The sequence below is a fragment of the Lutra lutra genome, chromosome 7 (genome assembly GCF_902655055.1).
Source record: "Lutra lutra chromosome 7, mLutLut1.2, whole genome shotgun sequence".
Taxonomy (NCBI): Eukaryota; Metazoa; Chordata; class Mammalia; order Carnivora; family Mustelidae; genus Lutra; species Lutra lutra.
The window spans coordinates 117,464,934-117,488,290 of record NC_062284.1 but is presented as its reverse complement, the minus strand read 5'-3'; the positions used below and the strand labels follow the sequence as shown (position 1 = coordinate 117,488,290).

At 38.1% G+C, this 23,357-nt stretch overlaps 1 protein-coding gene across 1 annotated transcript in view; it reads right to left on the bottom strand.

Moving 5' to 3' along the window:
• CATSPERB (cation channel sperm associated auxiliary subunit beta) overlaps nt 1-23,357 on the bottom strand; it is a 123,431-nt gene that overhangs the window by 22,504 nt on the left and 77,570 nt on the right. The window contains exons 19-20 of the mRNA XM_047739116.1: nt 17,660-17,850; nt 3,201-3,536 (exon numbers count right to left, since the gene is read on the bottom strand). Of these exons, the coding sequence (XP_047595072.1) occupies nt 3,201-3,536; nt 17,660-17,850 (527 nt within the window). The remainder of the gene's footprint in view (nt 1-3,200; nt 3,537-17,659; nt 17,851-23,357) is intronic.

Sequence of the window (23,357 nt, the reverse complement as noted above, 5' to 3'; positions counted from 1 at the left end):
TTGGGCTATGTGTCTGGCTTTTATGCCAGTATCATAATGTTTTGATTAAGATAATGTAATATAGTCTGAAATCAGGGAGTGTGATGCCTCCAGTTTTGTTCTTCCTAAAGACTGCTTTAACTATTCAGGGTCTTCAATGTGACATATGACATTAATCTAATGAAAGGTAAAAATCATTGATCATTGCAATAGATGTAGAAAAAGCATTCTACCAAAAAAAAAAAAAAAAAGCATTCTACAACATTCAATGTCCATTCATAATAAAAACTGTTGACAAATTAAGTATAGAAGGAATGTATTTCAACACAATGAAGGTCATAAATGACAAGACCATAGCTACCTTCATACTCACATGCCATCATATTCGTCATACTCAAAGCTTAAAACTTAGAAAAAAAAAACCTTAAAACTTGGCCTCTAAGATCAGAAACAAGACAAGGATGCCTACTCTTACTACCTCTCTTCAACATGGTACTAGAAGCCCTACCTAGAACAATTAAGCAGGAAAAAGAAATAAAAGGCATCCAAATCAGAAAGGAAGAATTAGGGGCACCTGAGTGGCTCAGTGGGTTAGGCCTCTGCCTTCCACTCAGGTCATGATTCCAGGGTCCTGGGATTGAGCCCCGCATGGGACTCTCTGCTCAGCAGGGATTCTGCTTCCCTCTCTCACTACCTGCCTCTCTGCCTACTTGTGATCTCTCTCTCTCTCTCTGTCAAATTAAAAAAAAAAAAAAAAAGAAAGGAAGAAGTAAAATTGCCTCTGTTTGCAGGTAACAGGATCTTACATAGAGAGAAGTAATGCCCCAGAATCCAGAACACAAATCAGTTGTGTTTCTAAATACTAACAATGGACTATCCAAAAGAGAAATTAAGAAAACAATCTCATTTACAATAGCACTAAAAAGAATAAAATACGTAGGAATAAATTTAACCAATGAGGTAAAAGACCTGTACACTGAAAACTATGAGATAGCAGTGAAAGGAACTGAAGAAGACACAAATAAATGGAAAGACAGCCCATGTTCATAAATTACAAGGATATTCTTAAAATGTCCATACCTACAGACTCAATGCAACCCATATCGAAATTCCAATAGGGTTTGTCACAAAAATAGCAAAACACCCCTAAGATTTGCATGGAATCACAAAAGATTCTGCATTTCTAACAAGCAGCTAGGTGCTGCTTATGTGGTCGGTCTAGGCACCCACACTTTGAGTAGCATGCACTAGGCTTTTCTTCACAAAGAAGCAATAGAGTTGATTTGCTGATTACTCTTTGCTTCCATCAAACTGAATGAGTAAAATTGTACCATTCAACAATGGATTTGATATATTTTAAAGCTGAAATATTTAGAACACTGTGGGCCTTGCACTGGAATATGAAGAGATAAAACAGGAACAGAGTTTTAAAAATCCAGAATGGTCAAGATGATAGGTAAATTGTTTACTGTATTCTGACGCCAGTTAAGAAAGGTCACACTATTCAAGAACTGTTGTTGGAACAACTTGCTAATCACCTATAATATATCAAAGTGAAATCAATGTAAATTAAAGACTTAGATGGAAAGTTAAATTAAATTAAAACTCTAGAATTACTTGAAGGAAATATGGACAATTAGTCATGTAATCAATGAGAAAAGATTTTAAGAGTTTCAAGAGGAAGGGTTTTTTTTTTTTTTTAACAATATTTAAGTGCCACGGTATTGATTGAAACACAAAAAGATGTCCTCCAATTTTTTTTTGTAATTTTCACTTGTATAAATGCATTTAGTTTTGTTTTTCAAGTGAGCCTTTTAAAAAATTGTGTTTTGTTCTTTCATTATGATTCATATATCTTCTTTTATCTCTTCAAGAGTTTTACATATAGTGTCTTTCTGATTTTTCTATTATCTTAAGTCCTTGGAGATTAAAGATCAAGTTCTTGGGGTGCCTGGATGGCTCAGTCAGGTAAGCAGCCAACTCTTGATCTCAGATCTTGATTTCAGGGTCATGAGTTCAAGTCCTGCTTTGGGTTCCATGCTGGGTGTGGAGTCTACTTTATAAGTAAGTAAGTAAGTAAATAAATAAATAAATAAATAAAATGAAAATAAAAATCAAGTCCTCTTTTCTTCTGTTAGGTCATTTGGTTACATGGTTTTAAAATGTTTTCCTCAATTTATGTTCAATGGAGATCTATTTTTCCATGGAAGTCTATGTTCCCTGGACTATGGAAATATTCCTACAAAGGGTTTTATGCTTGCTTAAGCTGGGGCCCATGCATTAAAATTACTTCTCAGCTTGGGATTCCTACAATTGGTGTGTTGCCTCTAGGCGTTACATAGTCCTGGAGTTTGCGGTTTTTACAGGAGATCCTTTTTTCCCACTTTGGGTCTCACGGAGATGGTAGTTCCCTGAGCTCCCTCTTTGGGTTGGAAGATAAAGTTTTCATAATCCCCTTTTCATAATTTAAGCTCCCAGCTTTACTTACTGGTTTTGGTTCCAGCCTCCTACCACAAATTATATTCTGCCAACAGTTGGGTATTAAAATCCATCCCTCTGCCAACATGGCCCATATCTAAGCCTCACATCTTTCAGGGAGCCACAAATTAGCTAATTTCTTTGGCTTTGAGTTCCCTCTTCATTTTGGTGACAGAATTTTCTTCTCTTTCCCTCCCCCTTCCCTTCATCTTCCTTTCCTCTTTCTAGCTCAGTTATTTGTCAAAATTTTTGTTTTATTTTCCTTTATGCCATTTCTCCTTCATCTTTAGGAAGTTTAATTTCATTTTTGTAATAAATAAATGCCATGGAAAATGGGGAAAATAGAATACTATTTAAAAGCCATTTTTTTTTTTGCTCGAAATAACTACAACAATACCAAAGCAACTAAATAGGTTTCTTTTCAGAGGACAGCAAACATCTAAACTAAAATCCCGTGTAAACTTGGGCTGCTAACTTAACATCATTTTTCTCATTTATAAATTATATAAATTAAAATCTAGCCTTTTTGAGTTGTTGTAAGTATTAAGTGAAAAAATAGATAAAAATAATTTAGTACAGAGCCTAAGAACATAGTAAGTGTTCAATAATTAGAAGCTAATACCGTGATTAACAGAATGTCAGCTACCATGTAAGCCAAAGACAATGAAAATATCAAAGAGTATATTTTACATTCAAGAAAAACAACATCTCCTTTTGATGTTTCCCAGTAAAAATAAACTTACCTTCTGTATTAGGTATAACCTTAACTTTGAAAGTGTAAGATTTCCCCAGATCAATGTATTTCAGGACATTGAGGAATAGGGAATGATCCTGTTGAAACCAATAATTACATGGTTTTGCATATATAGACCACATCCGTCCATTTCTGTGCCCAAAGTTGTGTAAGAACCAGGAGTCTTTTTGGATGATCATATTGTTGAGTATTCTATCAGGCATGGTAGCAATAGCTAAAGCATTCTTATCATCTAAAATGCTTGTGATCAGGAAGCTGCTATGACCAGGAATCACCACAGTCTTCTCTACATCCAGGTCTTGAAATGAGGCATTAGTACCTGGAGCTAAAAAAGGAATAATTTATTGTAAAATAAAATAGCCAATGTTATTCAAGCATCCTGGTGGACAGAACTGATGAAAACATTATTTGAGTTTTTAAACTGTGATCTTAACCAGGGAATACACTGGCCAGCTTTGAGGTTAGAATTCAAATTATTTTGTAGAAAGTATATCACAAATATGTCAAACACAAATGTATTCTTAAACCTTTATTATTAAACTAGTTCCCTAAAATTCTCCGCGGGGGGCGGGGAGACACCTTCGTAGGGCTAAGTAAGTATCAGAAAGCTGATTTCTTTACTTTAGAACTACCAAGAACCTTAATAACTTAGAATCTTTATCGTGATTCTAAGAGAAGGATAACATAGAGAGAAGGATAACATGAGAGAAGGATAACCTAAGAGAAGGATAACGTAGCCAGTGTTTCCCTAGGACATAAAGGTCTGCCTATTATATAGAGGGTGCTCAACAAATATTTGTTGGGTAGATGAATAATTGATTATTTAGGAAGGGCATGAAGATTTAAAAGAACTAAGACTTTAGGGCAGGACTGTGAGGAACATCCCCACATAAGATGATGTGAGAGGATCCATAAGAAGGCTGTTTCAAGGAAGGGGAGGTCACCACATTCAAATGTCTTGATACTTCAGGAAAGATACCAGCACACCAATGTTCTCCTCATTCTGAAAAAATCAACAGAAGTAGTCAGAAGAGACCCTCATTGTTTCCTTTGTTGTGTATGCATGCTCTAATTTCTCCCATTTATTATTTTTTTATTAACATATAATGTATTAATTTTTGTAGAAGTACCGGTCTGTGATTCATCAGTCTTACACAATTCACAGTGCTCACCATAGCACATACCCTCCCCAGTGTCCATCACCCAGTTACCTCATACCCCACCCCCCACCCCTGCAGCAACCCTCAGTTTGTTTTCTGAGATTAAAAATCTCTTATGGTTTGTCTTCCTCTCTGGTTTCATCTTTTTTCATTTTTCCCTCATTTCCCTTATGATCCTCTCTCTTGTTTCTCAAGTTCCTCATATCAGTGAGATCATATGATAATTGTCTTTCTCTGATTGGCTTATTATGCTTAGCATAATGCCCTCTAGTTCCATCCATGTCATTGCAAATGGCAAGGTTTTGGGGTTTTTTTTGATGGTTGTGTAATATTCATATATATATATATATATATATATATATATATATACACACACACACACACACATACACACACACATAGATATATAGATAGATATACCACATTTTCTTTATCCATTCATCTGTTGATGGACATCTGGGCTCTTTCCATAGTTTGGCTATTATGGACATTGCTGCTATAAACATTGGGGTGCACCGGCCCCTTCACATCACTACATTTGTATCTTTGGGGTGAATACCCAGTAGTGCAATTGCTGGGTTGCAGGGTAGCTCTATTTTTAACTTTTTGAGGACCCTCCATACTGTTTTTCAGAGTGGCTGCACCAGCTTGCTTTCCCTCCAACAGTGTAGGAGGGTTCCCCTGTCTCTGCATCCTTACCAACACCTATTGCTTCCCAATTTGTTAATTTAGCCATTCTGACTGGTATGAGGAGATATCTCATTGTGGTTTTGATTTGTATTTCCTTGGTGCCGAGTGATGTGGCTCACTTTCTCATGTGTTTGTTGGCCATCTGGATGTCTTCTTTGCAGAAATGTCTGTCCATGTCTTCTGCCCATTTCTTGACTGAATTATTTGTTCTTTGGTTGTTGTGTTGGATATGTTCTTTATAGATTTTGGGTACTAGCCCTTTATCTGATGTCATTTGCAAATATCTTTTCCCATTCTGTTGGTTGTCTTTTGGTTTTGTTGACTGTTTCCTTTGCTGTGCAAAACTTTTTATCCTGATGAAGTCCCAAAAGTTCATTTTTGTCCTTGCTTCCCTTGCCTTTGGTGATATGTCTAGGAAGAAGTTGCTACAGCTGAGGTCAAAGAAGTTGCTGTCTATGTTGTCCTCAAGGATTTTGATGGATTCCTATGTCACACTGAGGTCTTTCACACATTTTGAGTATATTTTTGTGTATGGTGTAAGGAAATGGTCTAGTTTCAGTCTTCTGTATGTGCTATCCAATTTTCCCAACATCATTTGTTGAAGTGATTATCTTTTTCCATTGGACATTCTTTCTTGCTTTGTTGATTAGTTGACCATAGAATTGAGGGTCTATTTCTGGGTTCTCTATTCCATTCCATTGATCTATGCATCTGTTTTTGTGCCAGTACCACACTGTCTTGATGATTATAGCTTTGCAATAAAGTTTGATGTCAGAATTGTGATGCCACTAGCTTTGGTTTTCTTTTTCAACATTCTTCTGGCTATTTGGGGTCTTTTCTGGTTTCATACAAATTTTAGGATTGTTCCATTTCTTTGAAAAAAGTTGATGGTATTTTGATAGGGATTGCATTAAATGTGTGGATTGCTCTAGGTAGGATAGATAGTTTCATAATATTTCTTCTGATCCATGAGCATGGAATGTTTTTCCACTTCTTTGTGCTTCTTCAATTTCTTTCATGAATATTCTATAGTTTTCTGAGTACAGATTCTTTGCCTCTTTGGTTAGATTTATTCCTAGGTATCTTATGGTTTGGGGTCCAATTGTAAATGAGATCAACTTCTTAATTTCTCTTTCTTCTGTCTTGTTGTTGGTGTATAGAAATGCAACTGATTTTTGTGCATTGATTTTATATCCCGACACTTTACTGAATTCATGTATGAGTTCTAGAAGTTTCAGGGTGAAGACTTTTGGCTTGATATGATAAAGAATCATTTCATCTGCAAAGACTGAGAGTTTGACTTCTTCTTTGCTGATTTGGATGCCTTTTATTTCTTTTTTTTGTCTGATTGCTGAGGCTAAGATTTCTAGTACTATATTGAATAGCAATGGAGATAGTGGACATTCTTGTCGTGTTCCTGACTTTAGGGGAAAAGCCCTCAGTTTTTCCCCATTAAGAATGATATTCACTGTGGGGTTTTCATAGATGGCTTTGATGATATTGAGGTATGTACCCTCTTATCCCTAAAATGTAAAGAGTTTTGATCAAAAAAGGATGCTGTGGGCGCCTGAGTGGCTCAGTGGCTTGAGCCTCTGCCTTCAGCTCAGGTCATGATCTCAGGGTCCTGGGATCAAGTCCCGCATCGGGCTCTCTGCTCAGCAGGGAGCCTGCTTCCTCCTCTCTCTCTGCCTGCCTCTCTGCCTACTTGTGATCTCTGTCTGTCAAATAAATAAATAAATAATCTTTAAAAAAAAAAGGATGCTGTACTTTGTCAAATGCTTTTTCTGCATCTATTGAGAATATCATATGATTCTTGTTATTTTTTTTAATGTATTGTATCACATTGATTGATTTGCAGATGTTGAACCAACCTTGCAGCGCAGGAATAAATCCCACTTGGTCTTGCTGAATAATCCTTTTAATGTACTGTTGGATCCTATGGACTAGTATTTTGGTGAGAATTTTTGCATCCATGTTTATCAGGGATACTGGTTTGTAATTCTTTTTGATGGGGTCTTTGTCTGGTTTAGGGACCAAGGTAATGCTGGCCTCACAGAATGAGTTTGGAAGTTTTCCTTCCACTTCTATGTTTTGGAACAGTTTCAGGAGAATAGGAATTAATTCTTCTTTAAATGTTTGGTAGAATTCCCCTGGGAAGCCATCTGGTCCCAGGCTCTTGTTGGGAGATTTTTTATTACTCTTTCAATTTGCTTGCTGGTTATGGGTCTGTTCAGGTTTTCTATTTCTTCCTGGTTCAGTTTTGGTAGTTCATATGTCTCTAGGAATGCATCCATTTCTTCCAGATTGTCTAATTTGCTGACATATAGTTGCTCATAATATGTGCCTATAATTGTATTTCTTTTCTGTTGGTTGTGATCTTGCCTCTTTCATCCATGATTTTATTAATTTGGGTCCTGGGCGCCTGGGTGGCTCAGTTGCTAATTGTATTAATTTGGGTCCTTACTCTTTTCTTTTTGATAAGTCTGGCCAGGGGGTTATAAATTTTATTAATTCTTTCAAAGGACCAGCTCCTACTTTCATTAATCTGTTCTACTGTTCTTTGGTTTCTATTTCATCAATTTCTGCTCTGATCTTTGTATTTCTCTTCTCCTGCTGGTTTAGGCTTTCTTTGCCTGTTCTTTCTCCAGCTGCTTTAGGTATTGGGTTAGGTTGTGTATTTGAGACCTTTCTTGTTTCTTGAGAAAGGCTTATATTGCTATATACTTTCTTCTTAGGACAGCCTTTGCTGTGTACCAAAGATTTTGAACAGTTATATTTTCATTTTCATTTGTTTCCATGACTTTTTAGAAATTCTTCTTTAATTTCCTGGTTGACCCATTCATTCTTTGGTAAGATGCTCTTTAGCCTCCATATATTTGAATTCTTTCCAACTTTCCTCTTGTGGTTGAGATCTAGTTTCAAAGCGTTGTGGTCCAAAAATATGCAGGGAATTATCCCAATCTTTTGGCACCTGTTGAGACCTGATTTGTGACCCATGGTGTGATCTATTCTGGAGAATGTTCCATGTGCACTAGAGGAGAATATGTATTCTGTTGCTTTGGGATGGAATGTTCTGAATATATCTGTGAAGTCCATCTGGTCCATTGTGTCATTTAAAGCCTCTATTTTCTTGTTGATCTTTTGCTTAGATGTCTGTCCTTTTCAGTGAAGAAGATGTTCAAGTCCCCTACTATTATAGTATTGTTATTGATGTGTTTCTTTGGCTTTATTATTAATTGGTTTATATAATTGGCTGCTCCCATGTTAGGGGAATATATATATATATATATTTTAATTTTTTATTTTTTCAGCGTAACAGTATTCATTATTTTTGCACCACACCCAGTGCTCCATGCAATCCGTGCCCTCTCCAATACCAACCACCTGGATCCCCCAACCTCCCATCCCCCGCCCCTTCAAAACCCTCAGATTGTTTTTCAGAGTCCATAGTCTCTCATGGCTCACCTCCCCTTCCAATTTCCCTCAACTCCCTTCTCCTCTCCATCTCCCCTTGTCCTCCATGCTATTTGTTATGCTCCACAAATAAGTGAAACCATATGATAATTGATTTTCTCTGCTTGATTTATTTCACTCAGCATAATCTCTTCCAGTCCTGTCCATGTTGCTACAAAAGTTGGGTATTCATCCTTTCTGATGGAGGCATAATACTTCACAGCATATATGGACCACATCTTCCTTATCCATTCGTCTGTTGAAGGGCATCTTGGTTCTTTCCACAGTTTGGCGACCATGGCCATTGCTGCTATAAACATTGGGGTACAGATGGCCCTTTTTTTCACTACATCTGTATCTTTAGGGTAAATACCCAGTAGTGCAATGGCAGGGTCATAGGGAAGCTCTATTTTTAATTTTTTGAGGAATCTCCACACTGTTCTCCAAAGTGGCTGCACCAACTTGCATTCCCACCAACAGTGTAAGAGGGTTCCCCTTTCTCCACATCCTCTCCAACACATGTTGTTTCCTGTCTTGCTAATTTTGGCCACTCTAACTGGTGTAAGGTGGTATCTCAATGTGGTTTTAATTTGAATCTCCCTGATGGCTAGTGAGGATGAACATTTTTTCATGTGTCTGATAGCCATTTGTATGTCTTCATTGGAGAAGTGTCTGTTCATATCTTCTTGCCCATTTTTTTTATATGATTGTCTGTTTTGTGTGTGTTGAGTTTGAGGAGTTCTTTATAGATCCTGGATATCAACCTTTTGTCTGTACTGTCATTTGCAAATATCTTCTCCCATTCCGTGGGTTGCCTCTTTGCTTTGTTGACTGTTTCCTTTGCTGTGCAGAAGCTTTTGATCTTGATGAAGTCCCAAAAGTTCATCTTTGCTTTTGTTTCCTTTGCCTTTGGAGACATATCTTGAAAGAAGTTGCTGTGGCTGATATCGAAGAGGTTACTGCCTATATTCTCCTCTAGGATTCTGATGGATTCCTGTCTCACGTTGAGATCTTTTATCCATTTTGAGTTTATTTTTGTGTATGGTGTAAGAGAATGGTCAAGTTTCATTCTTCTGCATATAGCTGTGCAGTTTTCCCAGCACCATTTATTGAAGAGACTGTCTTTTTTCCACTGTATATTTTTTCCTGTTTCGTTGAAGATTATTTGACCATAGAGTTGAAGGTCCATATTTGGGCTCTCTACTCTGTTCCACTGGTCTATGTGTCTGTTTTTATGCCAGTACCATGCTGTCTTGGTGATCATGGCTTTGTAGTAAAGCTTGAAATCAGGTAACGGGATGCCCACAGTTTTATTTTTGTTTTTCAACATTTCCTTAGCGATTCGGGGTCTCTTCTGATTCCATACAAATTTTAGGATTATTTGCTCCAGCTCTTTGAAAAATACCGATGGAATTTTGATTGGAATGGCATTAAAAGTATAGATTGCTCTAGGCAGTATAGATATTTTAACAATGTTTATTCTTCTGATCCAAGAGCACGGAATGGTCTTCCATCTTTTTGTGTCTTCTTCAATTTCTTTCATGAGTGTTCTGTAGTTCCTCGAGTACAGTTCCTTTACCTCTTTGGTTAGGTTTATTCCCAGGTATCTTATGGTTCTTGGTGCTATAGAAAATGGAGTCGATTCTCTAATTTCCCTTTCTGTATTTTCATTGTTAGTGTATAAGCAAGCCACTGATTTCTGTACGTTGACTTTGTATCCTGCCATGTTACTGAATTGCTGTATGAGTTCTAGTAGTTTGGGGTGGAGTCTTTTGGGTTTTCTATATAAAGAATCATGTCATCTGCGAAGAGAGAGAGTTTGACTTCTTCACTGCCAATTTGGATACCTTTTATTTCTCTTTGTTGTCTGATTGCTGTTGCTAGGACTTCTAATACTATGTTGAACAAGAGTGGTGAGAGTGGGCATCCTTGTCGTGTTCCTGATCTCAACGGGAAGGCTGCAAGCTTTTTCCCACTGAGGATGATATTTGCTGTGGGTCTTTCATAGATAGATTTTATGAAGTTCAGGAATGTTCCCTCTATCCCTATACTTTGAAGCGTTTTAATCAGGAATGGATGCTGGATTTTGTCCAATGCTTTTTCTGCATCAATTGAGAGGACCATGTGGTTCTTCTCTCTCCTCTTATTGATTTGTTCTATCACACTGATTGACTTGCAAATGTTGAACCATCCTTGTAGCCCAGGAATGAATCCCACCTGGTCATGGTGGATAATCTTTTTAATGTGCTGTTGGATCCTGTTTGCTAGGATCTTGTTTAGAATCTTAGCATCCATATTCATCAGTGATATTGGTCTGAAATACTCCTTTCTGGTAGGGTCTTTGCCTGGTTTGGGGATCAGGATAATGCTGGCTTCATAGAAAGAGTCTGGAAGTTTTCCTTCTGCTTCAATTTTTTGAAACAGCTTCAGGAGAATAGGTGTTATTTCTTCTTTGAAAGTTTGGTAGAATTCCCCAGGGAATCCATCAGGACCTGGGCTCTTGTTTTTTGGGAGGTTTTTGATCACTGCTTCAATCTCATTACTAGATATCAGTCTACTCAGGTTGTCAATTTCTTCCTGGTTCAATTTTGGGAGTTTATAGTTTTCCAGGAATGCATCCATTTCATCTAGATTGCTTAACTTATTGGCATATAACTGTTGATAATAACTTCTGATGATTGTTTCTACTTCCTTGGTGTTCATTGTGATCTCTCCCTTTTCATTCATAATTTTATGAATTTGGACTTTCTCTCTTTTCTTTTGGATTAGTGTGATCAATGGTTTATCAATCTTATTGATTCTTTCAAAAAACCAGCTTCTAGTTTCATTGATACATTCTACTGTATCTCTGGTTTCTACCTCATTGATCTCAGCTCTAATCTTGATTATTTCCCTTCTTATGTGTGGAGTTGGTTTGATTTGTTGTTGATTCTCCAGTTCTTTAAGGTGTAGAGACAGCTGGTGTGTTCTGGATTTTTCAATTTTTTTGAGGGAGGCTTGGATGGCTATGTATTTCCCCCTTAGGACTGCTTTTGCTGTATCCCATAGGTTTTGGACCGAAGTGTCTTCATTCTCATTGGTTTCCATGAATTGTTTCAGTTCTTCTTTGATCTCCTGATTGATCCAAGCATTCTTAAGCAAGGTGGCCTTTAGGTTCCAGGTGTTTGAGTTCCTTCAGAACTTTTCCTTGTGATTGAGCTCCAGTTTCAAAGCATTGTGATCTGAGAATACGGAGGGAATAATCTCAGTCTTTTGGTATCAGTTGAGTCCTGATTTGTGACACAGTACATGGTCTATTCTGGAGAAGGTTCCATGTGCACTTGAGAAGAATGAGTATTCTGTTGTTTTAGGGTGGAATGTTCTGTATATATCTATGAGGTCCATCTGGTCCAGTGTGTCATTCAATGCTCTTGTTTCTTTATTGATTTTCTGCTTCGATGATCTGTCTATTTCTGAGAGAGGTGTGTTATGATCTCCTACTATTAATGTATTCATATCAATATGACTATTTATCTTGATTAACAGTTTTCTTATGTAATTGGCTGCTCCCATATTGGGGGCTTAGATATTTACAATTGTTAGATCATCTTGGTGGATAGTCCCTTTAAGAATTATGTAGTGTCCTTCTGTATCTCTGACTACAGTCTTTAGTTTAAAATCTAATTTGTCTGATATGAGAATCGCTACCCTGGCCTTCTTTTGAGGCCCATTGGCATGAAAGATGCTTTTCCATCCCTTCACTTTCAGTCTGGGTGTATCTTTAGGTTCAAAATGGGTCTCTTGTAGACAACATATGGATGGGTCCTGTCGTTTTATCCAATCTGCAACCCTGTGTCATTTTATGGGTGCTTTTAGGCCATTCACACTGAGAGTGATTATTGATAGATATGTTTTTATTGACATCGTGTTACCTTTGAAGTCTTTCTTCCTGTAGATTGTCTCTATATTTCTGTTCAATGCTATTCTTAAGATTTTTCCTCTTTTATAGTACCCCCCTTAATATTTCCTGCAGTGTCGGCTTGGTGGTTGCATAGTCTTTTAAGCCTTGCCAGTCTTGGAAACTCTTTATCTCTCCATCCATTTTGAATGTCAGTCTTGCTGGATAAAGTCTTCTTGGCTGCATGTTCTTCTCATTTAGTGCCCTGAATATATCTTGCCAGCCCTTTCTGGCTTGCCAGGTCTCTCTGGACAGGTCTGATGTTATTCTGATGGGCTTTCCTCTGTAAGTAAGGAGCCTCTTTGTCCTAGTGGCTTTCAAGAGATTATATCTACAATTATGATTCCTCAATTTGACTATCAGGTGCCTTGATGTTTTTCTGGAATCTATAATCTTGGGTGGAGACCGTTCAGCCTCTAGTACATGAACGCTGGTTCCATTCGCGAGATTGGGAAAATTTTCATGAAGAACTTGTTCCACTATGTCTTCTAGACTTCTTTCTTTCTTGTCCCCTTCAGGGATTCCAATAATTCTGACGTTGGAATGTTTCATGGCATCATTTATTTCCCTGATTCTGTTTTCGTGGCTTCTAAGCTGTTTGTTCCAGGCTTCCTCCTGATCCTTTCTCTCTATTTGTTTGCCCTCCAGATCACTAATTCTATCTTCTGTCTCAGTTACCCTAGCTGCCCACTGGCGTCTTCTGCCCCTGTAGAGATCCAGATGTGTATAATTCTGGTCTCAGGCTGTTTTCATGGGTGATCAGAATTCTTTATAGGTAATCAGCTCACTTTAGGGTACAGGTTGAAAAGGCGCCTCCTCCTATTTCCATGCCATCTTGTCTCCCGGGAATATATATTTAAAATTGTTAGATCTTCCTGTTGGATAGATCCTTTAAGTATAATAAAATGTCCTTCCTCATCTCTTATTATAGTCTTTGGTTTAAAATCTAATTTGAGTGATATAAGGATTGCCACCCCAGCTTTCTTTTGATGGCCATTAGCATAAGTGGTTTTCCAGCCCTTCACTTTGAATCTGTTGGTGTCTTTGGGTCTAAAATGAGTCTCCTGTAGACAGCATATTGATGGGTCTTGTTTTTTTATTCATTCTGGCACCCTGTGTCTTTTGATTGGGGCATTTAGCCTATTTACCCTCAGGGTAACTATTGAAAGATATGAATTTAGTGCCATTGTATTGCCTGTAAGGTGACTTACTATAGATTGTCTCTGCTCCTTTCTCATCTGTTACTTTTAGGCTCTCTCTTTGCTTAGAGGACCCGTTTCAGTATTTCCTGTAGAGCTGGTTTGGTCTTTGCAAATTATTTTAGTTTTTGTTTGTCCTGGGAGCTTTTTATTTTTCCACCTATTTTCAATTACAGCCTAGCTGGATATAATATTCTTGGCTGCATATTTTTCTCATTTAGTGTTCTGAATATATAAGGCCAGCCCCTTCTGGCCTGCCAGGTCTCTGTGGATAAGTCTGTTGCCAATCTAATATTTCTACCTTTGTAGGTTACAGACCTCTTGTCCTGAGCTGCTTTTGGGATTTTCTCTTTGTCTCTGAGACTTGTAAGTTTTACTATTAGATGATGGGGTGTTGACCTATCGTTATTGATTTTGAGGATTCCTGGATTTTGATGCCTGATTCCTTCTCCAAATTAGGGAAGTTCTTAGCTATAATTTGCTCCAGTATACCTTCTGCCCCTCTCTTCTTCTTCTGGGATCCCAATTATTCTAATATTGTTTCATCTTATGATATCACTTATCTCTTGAATTCTCCCCTCATGATCCAGTAATTGCTTATCTCTCTTTTTCTCAGACTCTTTATTCTCCATCATCTGATCTTCTTTATTACTGTTTCTCTCTTCTGCCTCATTTATCCTAGCAGTTAGAGCCTCCACTTTTTTATTGCACCCCATTAATAGCCCTTTTGATTTCGACTTGGTTAGATTTTAGCTCTTTTATTTCTCCAGAAAGGGATTCTCTAGCATCTTCTATGCTTTTTTCAAACCCAGCTAGTAACTTTATAACTGTCATTCTGAACTCTAGTTCTGACATCTTACTAATGTCTGTATTGATTAGGTCCCTGGCAGTCAGTACTGCCTCTTCTTTGTTTGTTTGTTTGTTTGTTTTTGAGGTGAGTTCTTCCATTCTGTCATTTTGTCCAGAGACAAATAAATGAATGAGAGAACAAAATGCTAAAAGGGTAACAATGATACCAGAAAAATATACACTAAACAAATCAGAAGAGACCTGAAATTGGGGGGAAAAGAGAGAGAGAAAAAAAAAAAGGAAAGAAAGAAGGAAAAGAAGAATATGATCAGGCTGGTGAATAGAACAGAGCCACACCCTAGATTTGGGGTGTATTTTGGTGTTAGAAGAAATTGTATCCCAAAATATTAAAGAAAGAAAAACATATATGTATATATTTATATGATTGTACATATATATGCATACACACACACACACACACATACAAAAAAATAAGGTTAAATGCAATGAAGGGATAGGAGATGATGGCAAAAGCGAAAATTTAAAAAGACTTTAAAAAACAACTTTATAAGATGCTGGTTGGAAAAAAGAAAGACGAAAAATTCAAAAAAAGAGAGAAAAAGAAAAAATAAAGAAAATTAAAAAAAAAATTAACTCTGAAAGATTAAAGAATCATGGGGAAAAGGCCATGAATTCTATGTTCTCTATTCCCCTAGCTCTGAAGTTCTGTAGTTCTCATTGATCAGTAAACTTGGTCTTGGTTAGATGTTCTTGCTGATCTTCTGGGGGATGGGCCCGTTGCAGTGATTCTCAAATGTCTTTGCCCGAGGTGGAATTGCACCACCCTTGCCAGGGGACCAGGCTAAGCAATCTGGTTAGATTTGCTCTCAGTAGCTTTTGTTCCCTGAATGCTTTCCATATAGCTCTGGAGGACAAGAATGAAAATGGTGACCTCCCAATCTCCAGCCCTATAGGAGCCAAGAGCTTGGGCCCCACTCCTCAGTGCGCCCTCAGAGAAAAGTAGTCAATCACTCCTGTCTCTCTGGTCTCTGGCTGCACTCTGTGCTCACCCAGCCCATGATGAGCATTTCTACCTCTGGCGTGTGGCCCCATTTGGAGTCTCCAAACCCAGCAGATTCCTGCACTGCTCCTCCTGGGGGCAGAAGGAGGGGGGATCTCTCCAGATTTGCCATTTGTGGTGTCCCTACTTGAAGAGTAGTGGCCCGACTGTGCTGCAGATCCTGGTTTATGACAACCCTGAGCTGAGATCCCCTCCCTCAGCTCTGTCTCTACAGCTGGCTTCCCTGCTCTGATACCTGGGAGTTCTGCCACACTCAGGCACCCGTGGTCTATGACCCCAAGAGTCCCGAGATCACACTGTCCCAACAAGGGGTCCACCTGCCCTGCTTAGTCACTGGAACGATGTCCCTCAGTGGAGCAGACTTCTTGAAGTTCTGATTTTGTGCTCTGCTCCTCTCTCACTTGCCAGGAGCTGGCTGACAGAGGATCCCTGCCTCTGTGGTCCATCTTCCTATATATCCCCTCAGATTCACTTCTCCACATTCCTACCTTCCAGAATGTTGTTGCTTTTCTGTTCATAGAATAGCTGCTATTCTTTTCTTTGCTCTCCAATTGAGTTGGTAGGTGTTCAGAATGGTTTGATAACTATCTAGCTGAATTCCTGGGACCAGACAAAATTTAGGTCTCCTACTCCTCTGCCATCTTGCTCCTCCCCTCCTCTCCTACTTTATTATTATTTTTTTTTATTTACTGGAGAAAAAGACAAAGAGAGAGAGGGAGAAAGATTGAGGGGAGAGACCGAGTGGGAGGAAGAGAGAGAATCCCAAGAAGACTCCCTGCTAAGTATGGAGGTGGATAATGGGGCTCTGTCCCAGGACCCTGAGTTCATGACCTAGGTAGAAACCAAGAGTTGGATGCTTAACCAACGGAGCCATTCAGTCATCCCATAATCTCTCCCACTTTATACAAACCAACAAAAATCCTTTTACATCTTCCCTCCAATTCACATAATCTCTCTCCTCCCCTTTTAACAAAATTCCTGTCAAGATAGTTGATTTCATTCACTGTCTTCAATTCCTCTCTGTTTAGAGGAATTCAGTTCCTACTGTTTAGAAACTAATCCAATCACACTTTTTGTCTACACTGTTCCACCCAACAAAAGCTTCTGTCAAGGTTACCAATGACTTGCCCATAGATCTGCTGGCTGGTTTCCTTCTTCATCTGACCTGACCTACTGGTTCCCTTCTTCTTGAAAGATCTTCTTCACACTTTCTCTTAATTCTTCTCTGAACAGACCACCCACTCTCCTGTCCTAACTCTTCCACCATTTTCCTAACCATTAATTGTTGCAATGCCAAGGATTGCAACTCAGAGCTTTTCCTTTCCATATTTATACTCCATATTTATACTACATATTTCCAGGTGGTGTCATCTGGTTTCATAGCATCAACTATCATACATATACTGACTGCTCAAATTTCTCTCTCCAGTCAAGATACCTTCCCTGAACTCCAGGTTTGTCTTCCTAAATATGAACCTCATTTCTCCACTTGGATGAATGACAGGTATCTTAAATTTAATATAATCTCTTACCTGATTACTGCAATCACAAAATTGATTTCTCTGCTTTTCTTCTTGACTTCTATCACCTGCCCAGCCCATTCTCAATACAGGAACCAAAGTGATCTTGTTAAAACCAAAGTCCAATCATGTTACTTTCTGCTTGACTGCTTCCAATGGCTTCCCATTTACTCACAATAAAAGCCAAATCCTTACAATAAATGGTACTAACTTTGGATTTATATCTATTGTATATAATCCTTTAAATAGAAATATCCTACATAATTATTTTAATATGTAGGGCAAAATCTACATGGACTTCTAATATCTTTTTCTTTCTTTTTTTTTTGGACTTCCTATTTTCTTTTGCTTCTCTTAAATACTGTTTAAAACAAAATAACATTATAAAAATAAATGAAAGGCACTACTATATATGAAATATTAATGAAGTTTTAGCTAGGTTTTATTATATTAGAATTAAACATTCCTCCAGGGACCCAAGTGTATGTAGATTTCAGTAGCTTGCAAAATGGACTAAATTTTGAAATCTACTGTTCATCTATAAATGAGCATGAACAATCTTCCCAAAAGATAATTCTTCATTCTAGCCATCAAAGATGTACTACATTATTACACTTACTTTGTGATTGAAGAGTAAGTTTATAGGAGACAATTCCAACTCGACTAATGGTAAGGGAGCTAGACAAACAAGTGCTTTCATTCACTTCTTCTATTCCAAAAGGGTCTATCACTTCTGCAATAACAGAGGACAAAAATCCTTCAGAAGTGTTATGATGTAATATCTTTCTTATGTAAGCTGTTCCAGTTTTCCTAAAAACCAAACCAACAAACATCAAGCCATCTGGATAAAACAGTGATTCAAATGAACAAGTTTGTGAACACATGATTTACAAATATACTACAAACAGCTAACAAATGAATACTTGGTTAACATTTGTTCAACCTCACTAGCCAGCTATAGCAACTGGATATAATTTCTCACCCATCAAATTAGCAGATATTTTTAAATGACAGGGTTCAGGAGCAGCAAGGATTGAGTGGAGATAGGCACTCATCCACCACTAATGGACTATAAACTGATACAAGCTTCCCAGAAAGCAAATTGACTGCATGCATTAAGAGCTCTAGCATTATATTTTTCCCCCCTCTGAATCCATAAGTCTACTGACAGGGTTCTATCTTAAGACAATAACTTGAAGTGTAGAAAAAAAAAGCTTTCCACACAGAGATGTTCACCAAGGAATTATGATAAAAATTAGAAATAAGAAACAACAATGATAGGAAAATTAAGTAAATGATAATACATGATCCACTTAGAACAAACGCAACTATTAAAATTGGATTTAGAAAGTGTTTTTAATTACATAAGAAAAGCAGTCATGTTATAATGTCTAAATGAAAGAAGCAAGGTGAAAAATATTAATTAGAAAATAAAAAATGCATATTTAAGAGATTAATTGGTAATTTATCAAATGTTACCAGTTGTCTCTTCTTAATGTTTATCCTCATGTTTACCTTTATTTTAAAAAGGTTATTTATTTATTTATTTGACAGAGAGAACAGATAGGCAGAGCAGCAGGCAAAGGGCAAAGGACAAGCAGACTCAGTGCTGAGTATGGTGCCCAGTATGGGCCTGGATCCCAGAACCCTGAGATCATGACCTGAGCCAAATCAAGAGTCAGTCATCACTTAACCCACTGAGCCACCCAGGTACACCTGTGTTTATCTGACTTCTAAGAAATTTGTACAGTGAGTAAGTATAAGGAAAAAAATCCATTTTTTAAAAATGTAAAAAAAGAGTAATAAATAGACACAGACCTTACACCCTTCACAAAAATTAGCTCAAAGTGGATCACAGACTTAAATATAAAATGCAAAACTATAAAGCTCGTACAAGATTAACATAGGAGAAAACCTACATGACCTTGGTCATGTGGATGAATTTTTAGATACGACACAGAAGGCATGATCCATGAAAGAAAAAACTTGATAAGCCATACCTTATTGAAGTTAAAAACTTCTGCTCTGTGAAAAACACTGCCAATAAAATTAGAAGACAAACCACATATTGGGGCATGGGGGCATGGATATTTGCAAAAAAACACATTTGATAAAGGACTGTTACCCAAAATAAACTGTAAAGCAGGAAAAAAAGCCTTTTTTTTTTTTCTCTACTTCCCTAGATTCTGCACCTGGGGCCCTGAAAATTAAACTGACAAGAGACAGATTACAAGAGGAAAACAAATAGAGTTTATTAACCTGTGTGTCATGTGTCCACAGGAGAGAAATGTCAGTGAGGAAGAACTCAAGGGGATGGTTAGAACCTGGGGTTTACAAAGCATTTTTAACAAAGAACAGTAAGTTTGTAGAGAAGTGACAAGACAATGGAAAAGAGGTTTAGAGTGCCAGACTGTAGAAAAGTTAATGTACAAGGAAACTAATGAAAGAGAAGTCTTGCTTAATAAGATTTGTTATGTAGATGCTGCTCGGGTTTGTGAACTGATACTCTCTGGAGATTAGGGATCATCTTGCCTTTCTTGGGAGGGCAGAGATTTTTTTTTCTTTCCCTTATTTTTCTTTCTTTCTATTTTTTTTTTAAAGATTTGTTTACTTTAGAGAGAGAAAGAGAGAGCTTGAGCATGAACAGGGGGAGGGGCAGAGAGAAAGGGTGGGAGAGAATCTCAAGCAGACTCCCCAATGAGGGCAGAACCAGAGGCGTGGCTCCATCTCAGGACCCTGAGATTGTGACCTGAGCTGAAACCAAGAGTCCTGGGACACTTAATTGACTGAGCCACCCAAGCATGCCTCTTTTTCTTTCTTTCTTTTTTTAAAAAAGAATTTATTCATTCATTCATTCATTTGAGAGAATGCTTAATTGCTTCACTGTTGTTTTTCCTTCAAGTTTTTTCTCAGATGAAAATTCGGGCAAATGATAAATATCTATGTTCTTGGTTAGAAGACCAGAGGAGAAGTAACAGCTCTGTCATTTTTCAGTTGTGTGATATCTAGAAATCCCATCCCTGCGAATTACAGGGTCCTTACACGTGTTTTATGAAGGGGTTACTTCGGTTTCAAGTCAGAGGCTTTTTTCCCTTGTGTCTGCTTCTTTTCAACTGCCTTCAGCTGAAAATAATCTGTAGGCCAAGCTGGAATATTTTGGGGTGGCATATTCTGATCCCCTACAATACAAAACACTCTTAAAACTCAGTAGTAAGAAAACAAACAACCCAATTAAAAACTGGCAAAAGATCTGAACAGACACTTCACTACAAAAGGTATGCGGATGGCAGATAAGCACATGAAAAGATGCTCTGTGTCATAGGTCATCAGGAAATGCAAATTAAAACAATCACAAGATTCCACTACACACCCACAGAATAGCAAAACTTGGGGCACCTAACTGGCTCAGTCAGTAGAACACTGACTCTTAATCACAGGGTTGTGACTTCCAGCCCCACATTAGGTATGGAGCCTACTTAAAATGTAAAAAAGTAAATAAAAATAGAATGGCAAAAATACAAAATGCTGATAACATCAAATGTATGCAAGGATGTGGAGCAACAGGAACGCTCATTCATTGCCGGTGGGAATGCCAAACGGTACAGCCACTTTGCAAGATAGTTTGGCAGATTCAAAGCTAAAAATGTTCTGGGACCCAGCAATCACATTTCTTGGTATTGATCCAAATGAGTTGAAAACAAGCTCACATAAAAATCTAAAGAAGGGGGCACCAGGTGGCTCAGTGGGTTAAGCCTCTGCCTTAGGCTCAGGTCGTGATCTCAGGGTCCTGGGATCAAGCCGCACATTGGGCTCTCTGCTCAGCAGGGAGTCTGCTTCCCCCTCTGCCTGCCTCTCTGCCTTCTTGTGATCTCTCTGTCAAATAAATAAATAAATAAATAATCTTTTAAAAAATCTATACAAGGATGTTTATAAGAGCCTTTATTCATAATTGCCAAAAACTTGGAAGCAACTAAGCTGTCCTTCAGTAAGTGAATAGATAAATAATTGTATCCATTCAGACAATGGTATGTCAGTGTAGTTTCATGGATAGTAACAAGTGTACCACCATAATGCAGGGTGCTGATAGTGGCAAAGGGGGCTGTTTGGGTGTGGAGGGTGAGTCTATGAGAACTGTACTTTCTGCTCAGTTTTGCTCTGGACCTAAAACTTCTCCAAAGAGTAAAGTGTACTAAACACACACACACACACACACAAACCTTAACCTCTTTGCCTCTGAAGTCAATGACCAATGGCCAGGTAGCTACCTTAACTACCGAAGCTGTCTCCCCCCTTCACTATTGGAGTCTCTTGTATTCAAGTATTTAGGATTGCTCTTGGTAATTGCACTCTGCCATTCCAGGAGAGGTAAGAAATCCAATTTTAAAGGAGGAGGGAAGGAAATTTGGAAGGATAGGCTTAAAATTAGAGGAGTCAGTGAGTTCTTGAGGCAAAGAGGAATATCTGGGGAAAATATTGCAAAAGGACAGATAGACAACTACCATCAAACTTAACTACCTACACGTGTTAAGCTCCCATTCGAAGACTGATGCCATCCTGCGCCCCGCCCCCTTCCCACCCAGTGGCCTACCGTTGGTGGCCTTTCCACCACCCCATCTCACTATGCACCATCCTGTTTATTAAACACAATGGATTTTTTCTTGTTCTATGCATTTACACTTGCAATTCCTTTCACCTGGAAAGCTTTTCCCTTAGTTCTTTGCTCTCTGTTCTCAGCTCTTTGCTGATCCTTCTCAATCCCTTTGGTCACCACATTTACTTTCTTCTTAGCATGTATGAGATCTAAAAATATTTTGTTTTCTGTTACCTATTTGTCATCTGCCCCTGGTCATTAGAATGTCTTCTCCATTTGAGCAAGGACCTTGTCTATTTTAATTATTACAATCTTCCCAGTGCCAGCATAAGACTCGACACATACTAGGCACTTGGTACATATTAACTGAATTATTAAATAGCCTCACTAAAAATGTGTAAATGTTGATGCTTTCCTTTTAAGCAATTTAGTACAAATAGTGACATTGTTATCACTTTTAAGAGTTTGCTGACTTTGTTATAAAATGAACTAAGTTCCTTCTTAATACTTGATCACTTATGAAGCGACTATAATTCTCCAGTTACCAAGCAGATACTTTTTTTTTTTTTTACCTGGGTGGGTATTTAGGCAATTCCTACTGTGGGAAGGAGTTTGATTCAGTATCAGTATTGAATCAGTTTGATTCAATATCTCATTGTAAGTGGTACTGTTGTTGAGATTATATAAGGCTTTTGACCCCATGATCTGGATTCCTTGCTAATGCTATGAATCCCTTCTTTTCCAGCATCTAACCTTAGTTCCTGAGTTTTATTGCTCAAACTCTCTTTTGAATTCCAAGCCTACCATTTGCCACACTGTCTGATCCCTTACCCATAGCCTGTCTACCTCAGGTACTTGTCTCCTTAAGCACAGTGTGAGAACCCCAGATTCCATCACCGTGATAGGACAACCTGCAGCTGGATACAGCAAGCAGAAGACAAGCATCAATGGTTTTTTTAGGTCAAGATCCAGGCAATGAAACAAAGTAATGGCAATTTTTCTGTCCTGTTAGTCTACCTCCCAAGTATCTCTCAAATCCCTCAATTCCTCTACATTTCTACTATCAACACCTTAGACTAGATCATCAAAATGTATCCTAGAACACTGAAAATGCCTTTTAAATGATCTAAATGAATCCACAACACAACTACAGTGGTATTCTTTAAAAAAAAAAAGCTAGCTAAGATTAAGAGTTTATAAGTTTAAAGAAAGCAGTGATAATGGTGTGGTGGTGCTGGCAGGCTGTGCCTTCCACCTCTCATCTCCATGCCATTCTACATGGAGAAGAAGAAAGTGCTTCTCCCCATGATAAGCCAAGAGGACCTTCAATGGGACCACTTTATAAGCTGACATGTCTTCTAAGGTTTGAGGGGCAAAGGGATCAGAATGAGACTCATCCTAAGAAAATATAAAGAGTGGAGACAGATCAGACATCTAGGGTTTGGGGTTATATATGCAGGGACAAAAATATCAATTAATTTTAGGGGCACCTGGTGGCTCAGTTGGTTAAGCTTTTCTGACTCTTGATTTCAATTTGGGTCATGATCTCAAGGTCATGAGGTCAAGCCCCGTGTCATGCTCCATGATCAGCAGGGAGTTTACTTGAGATTCTCTCTCTCCCTCTCTCCCTCCCCTCCCCATGTGCTCTCTTCTCTCTAAAATAAGTAAATAAATTTTTTAATCAGTTAACTCTAGACTTTAACTTAACACACATGTAAAAATCTTG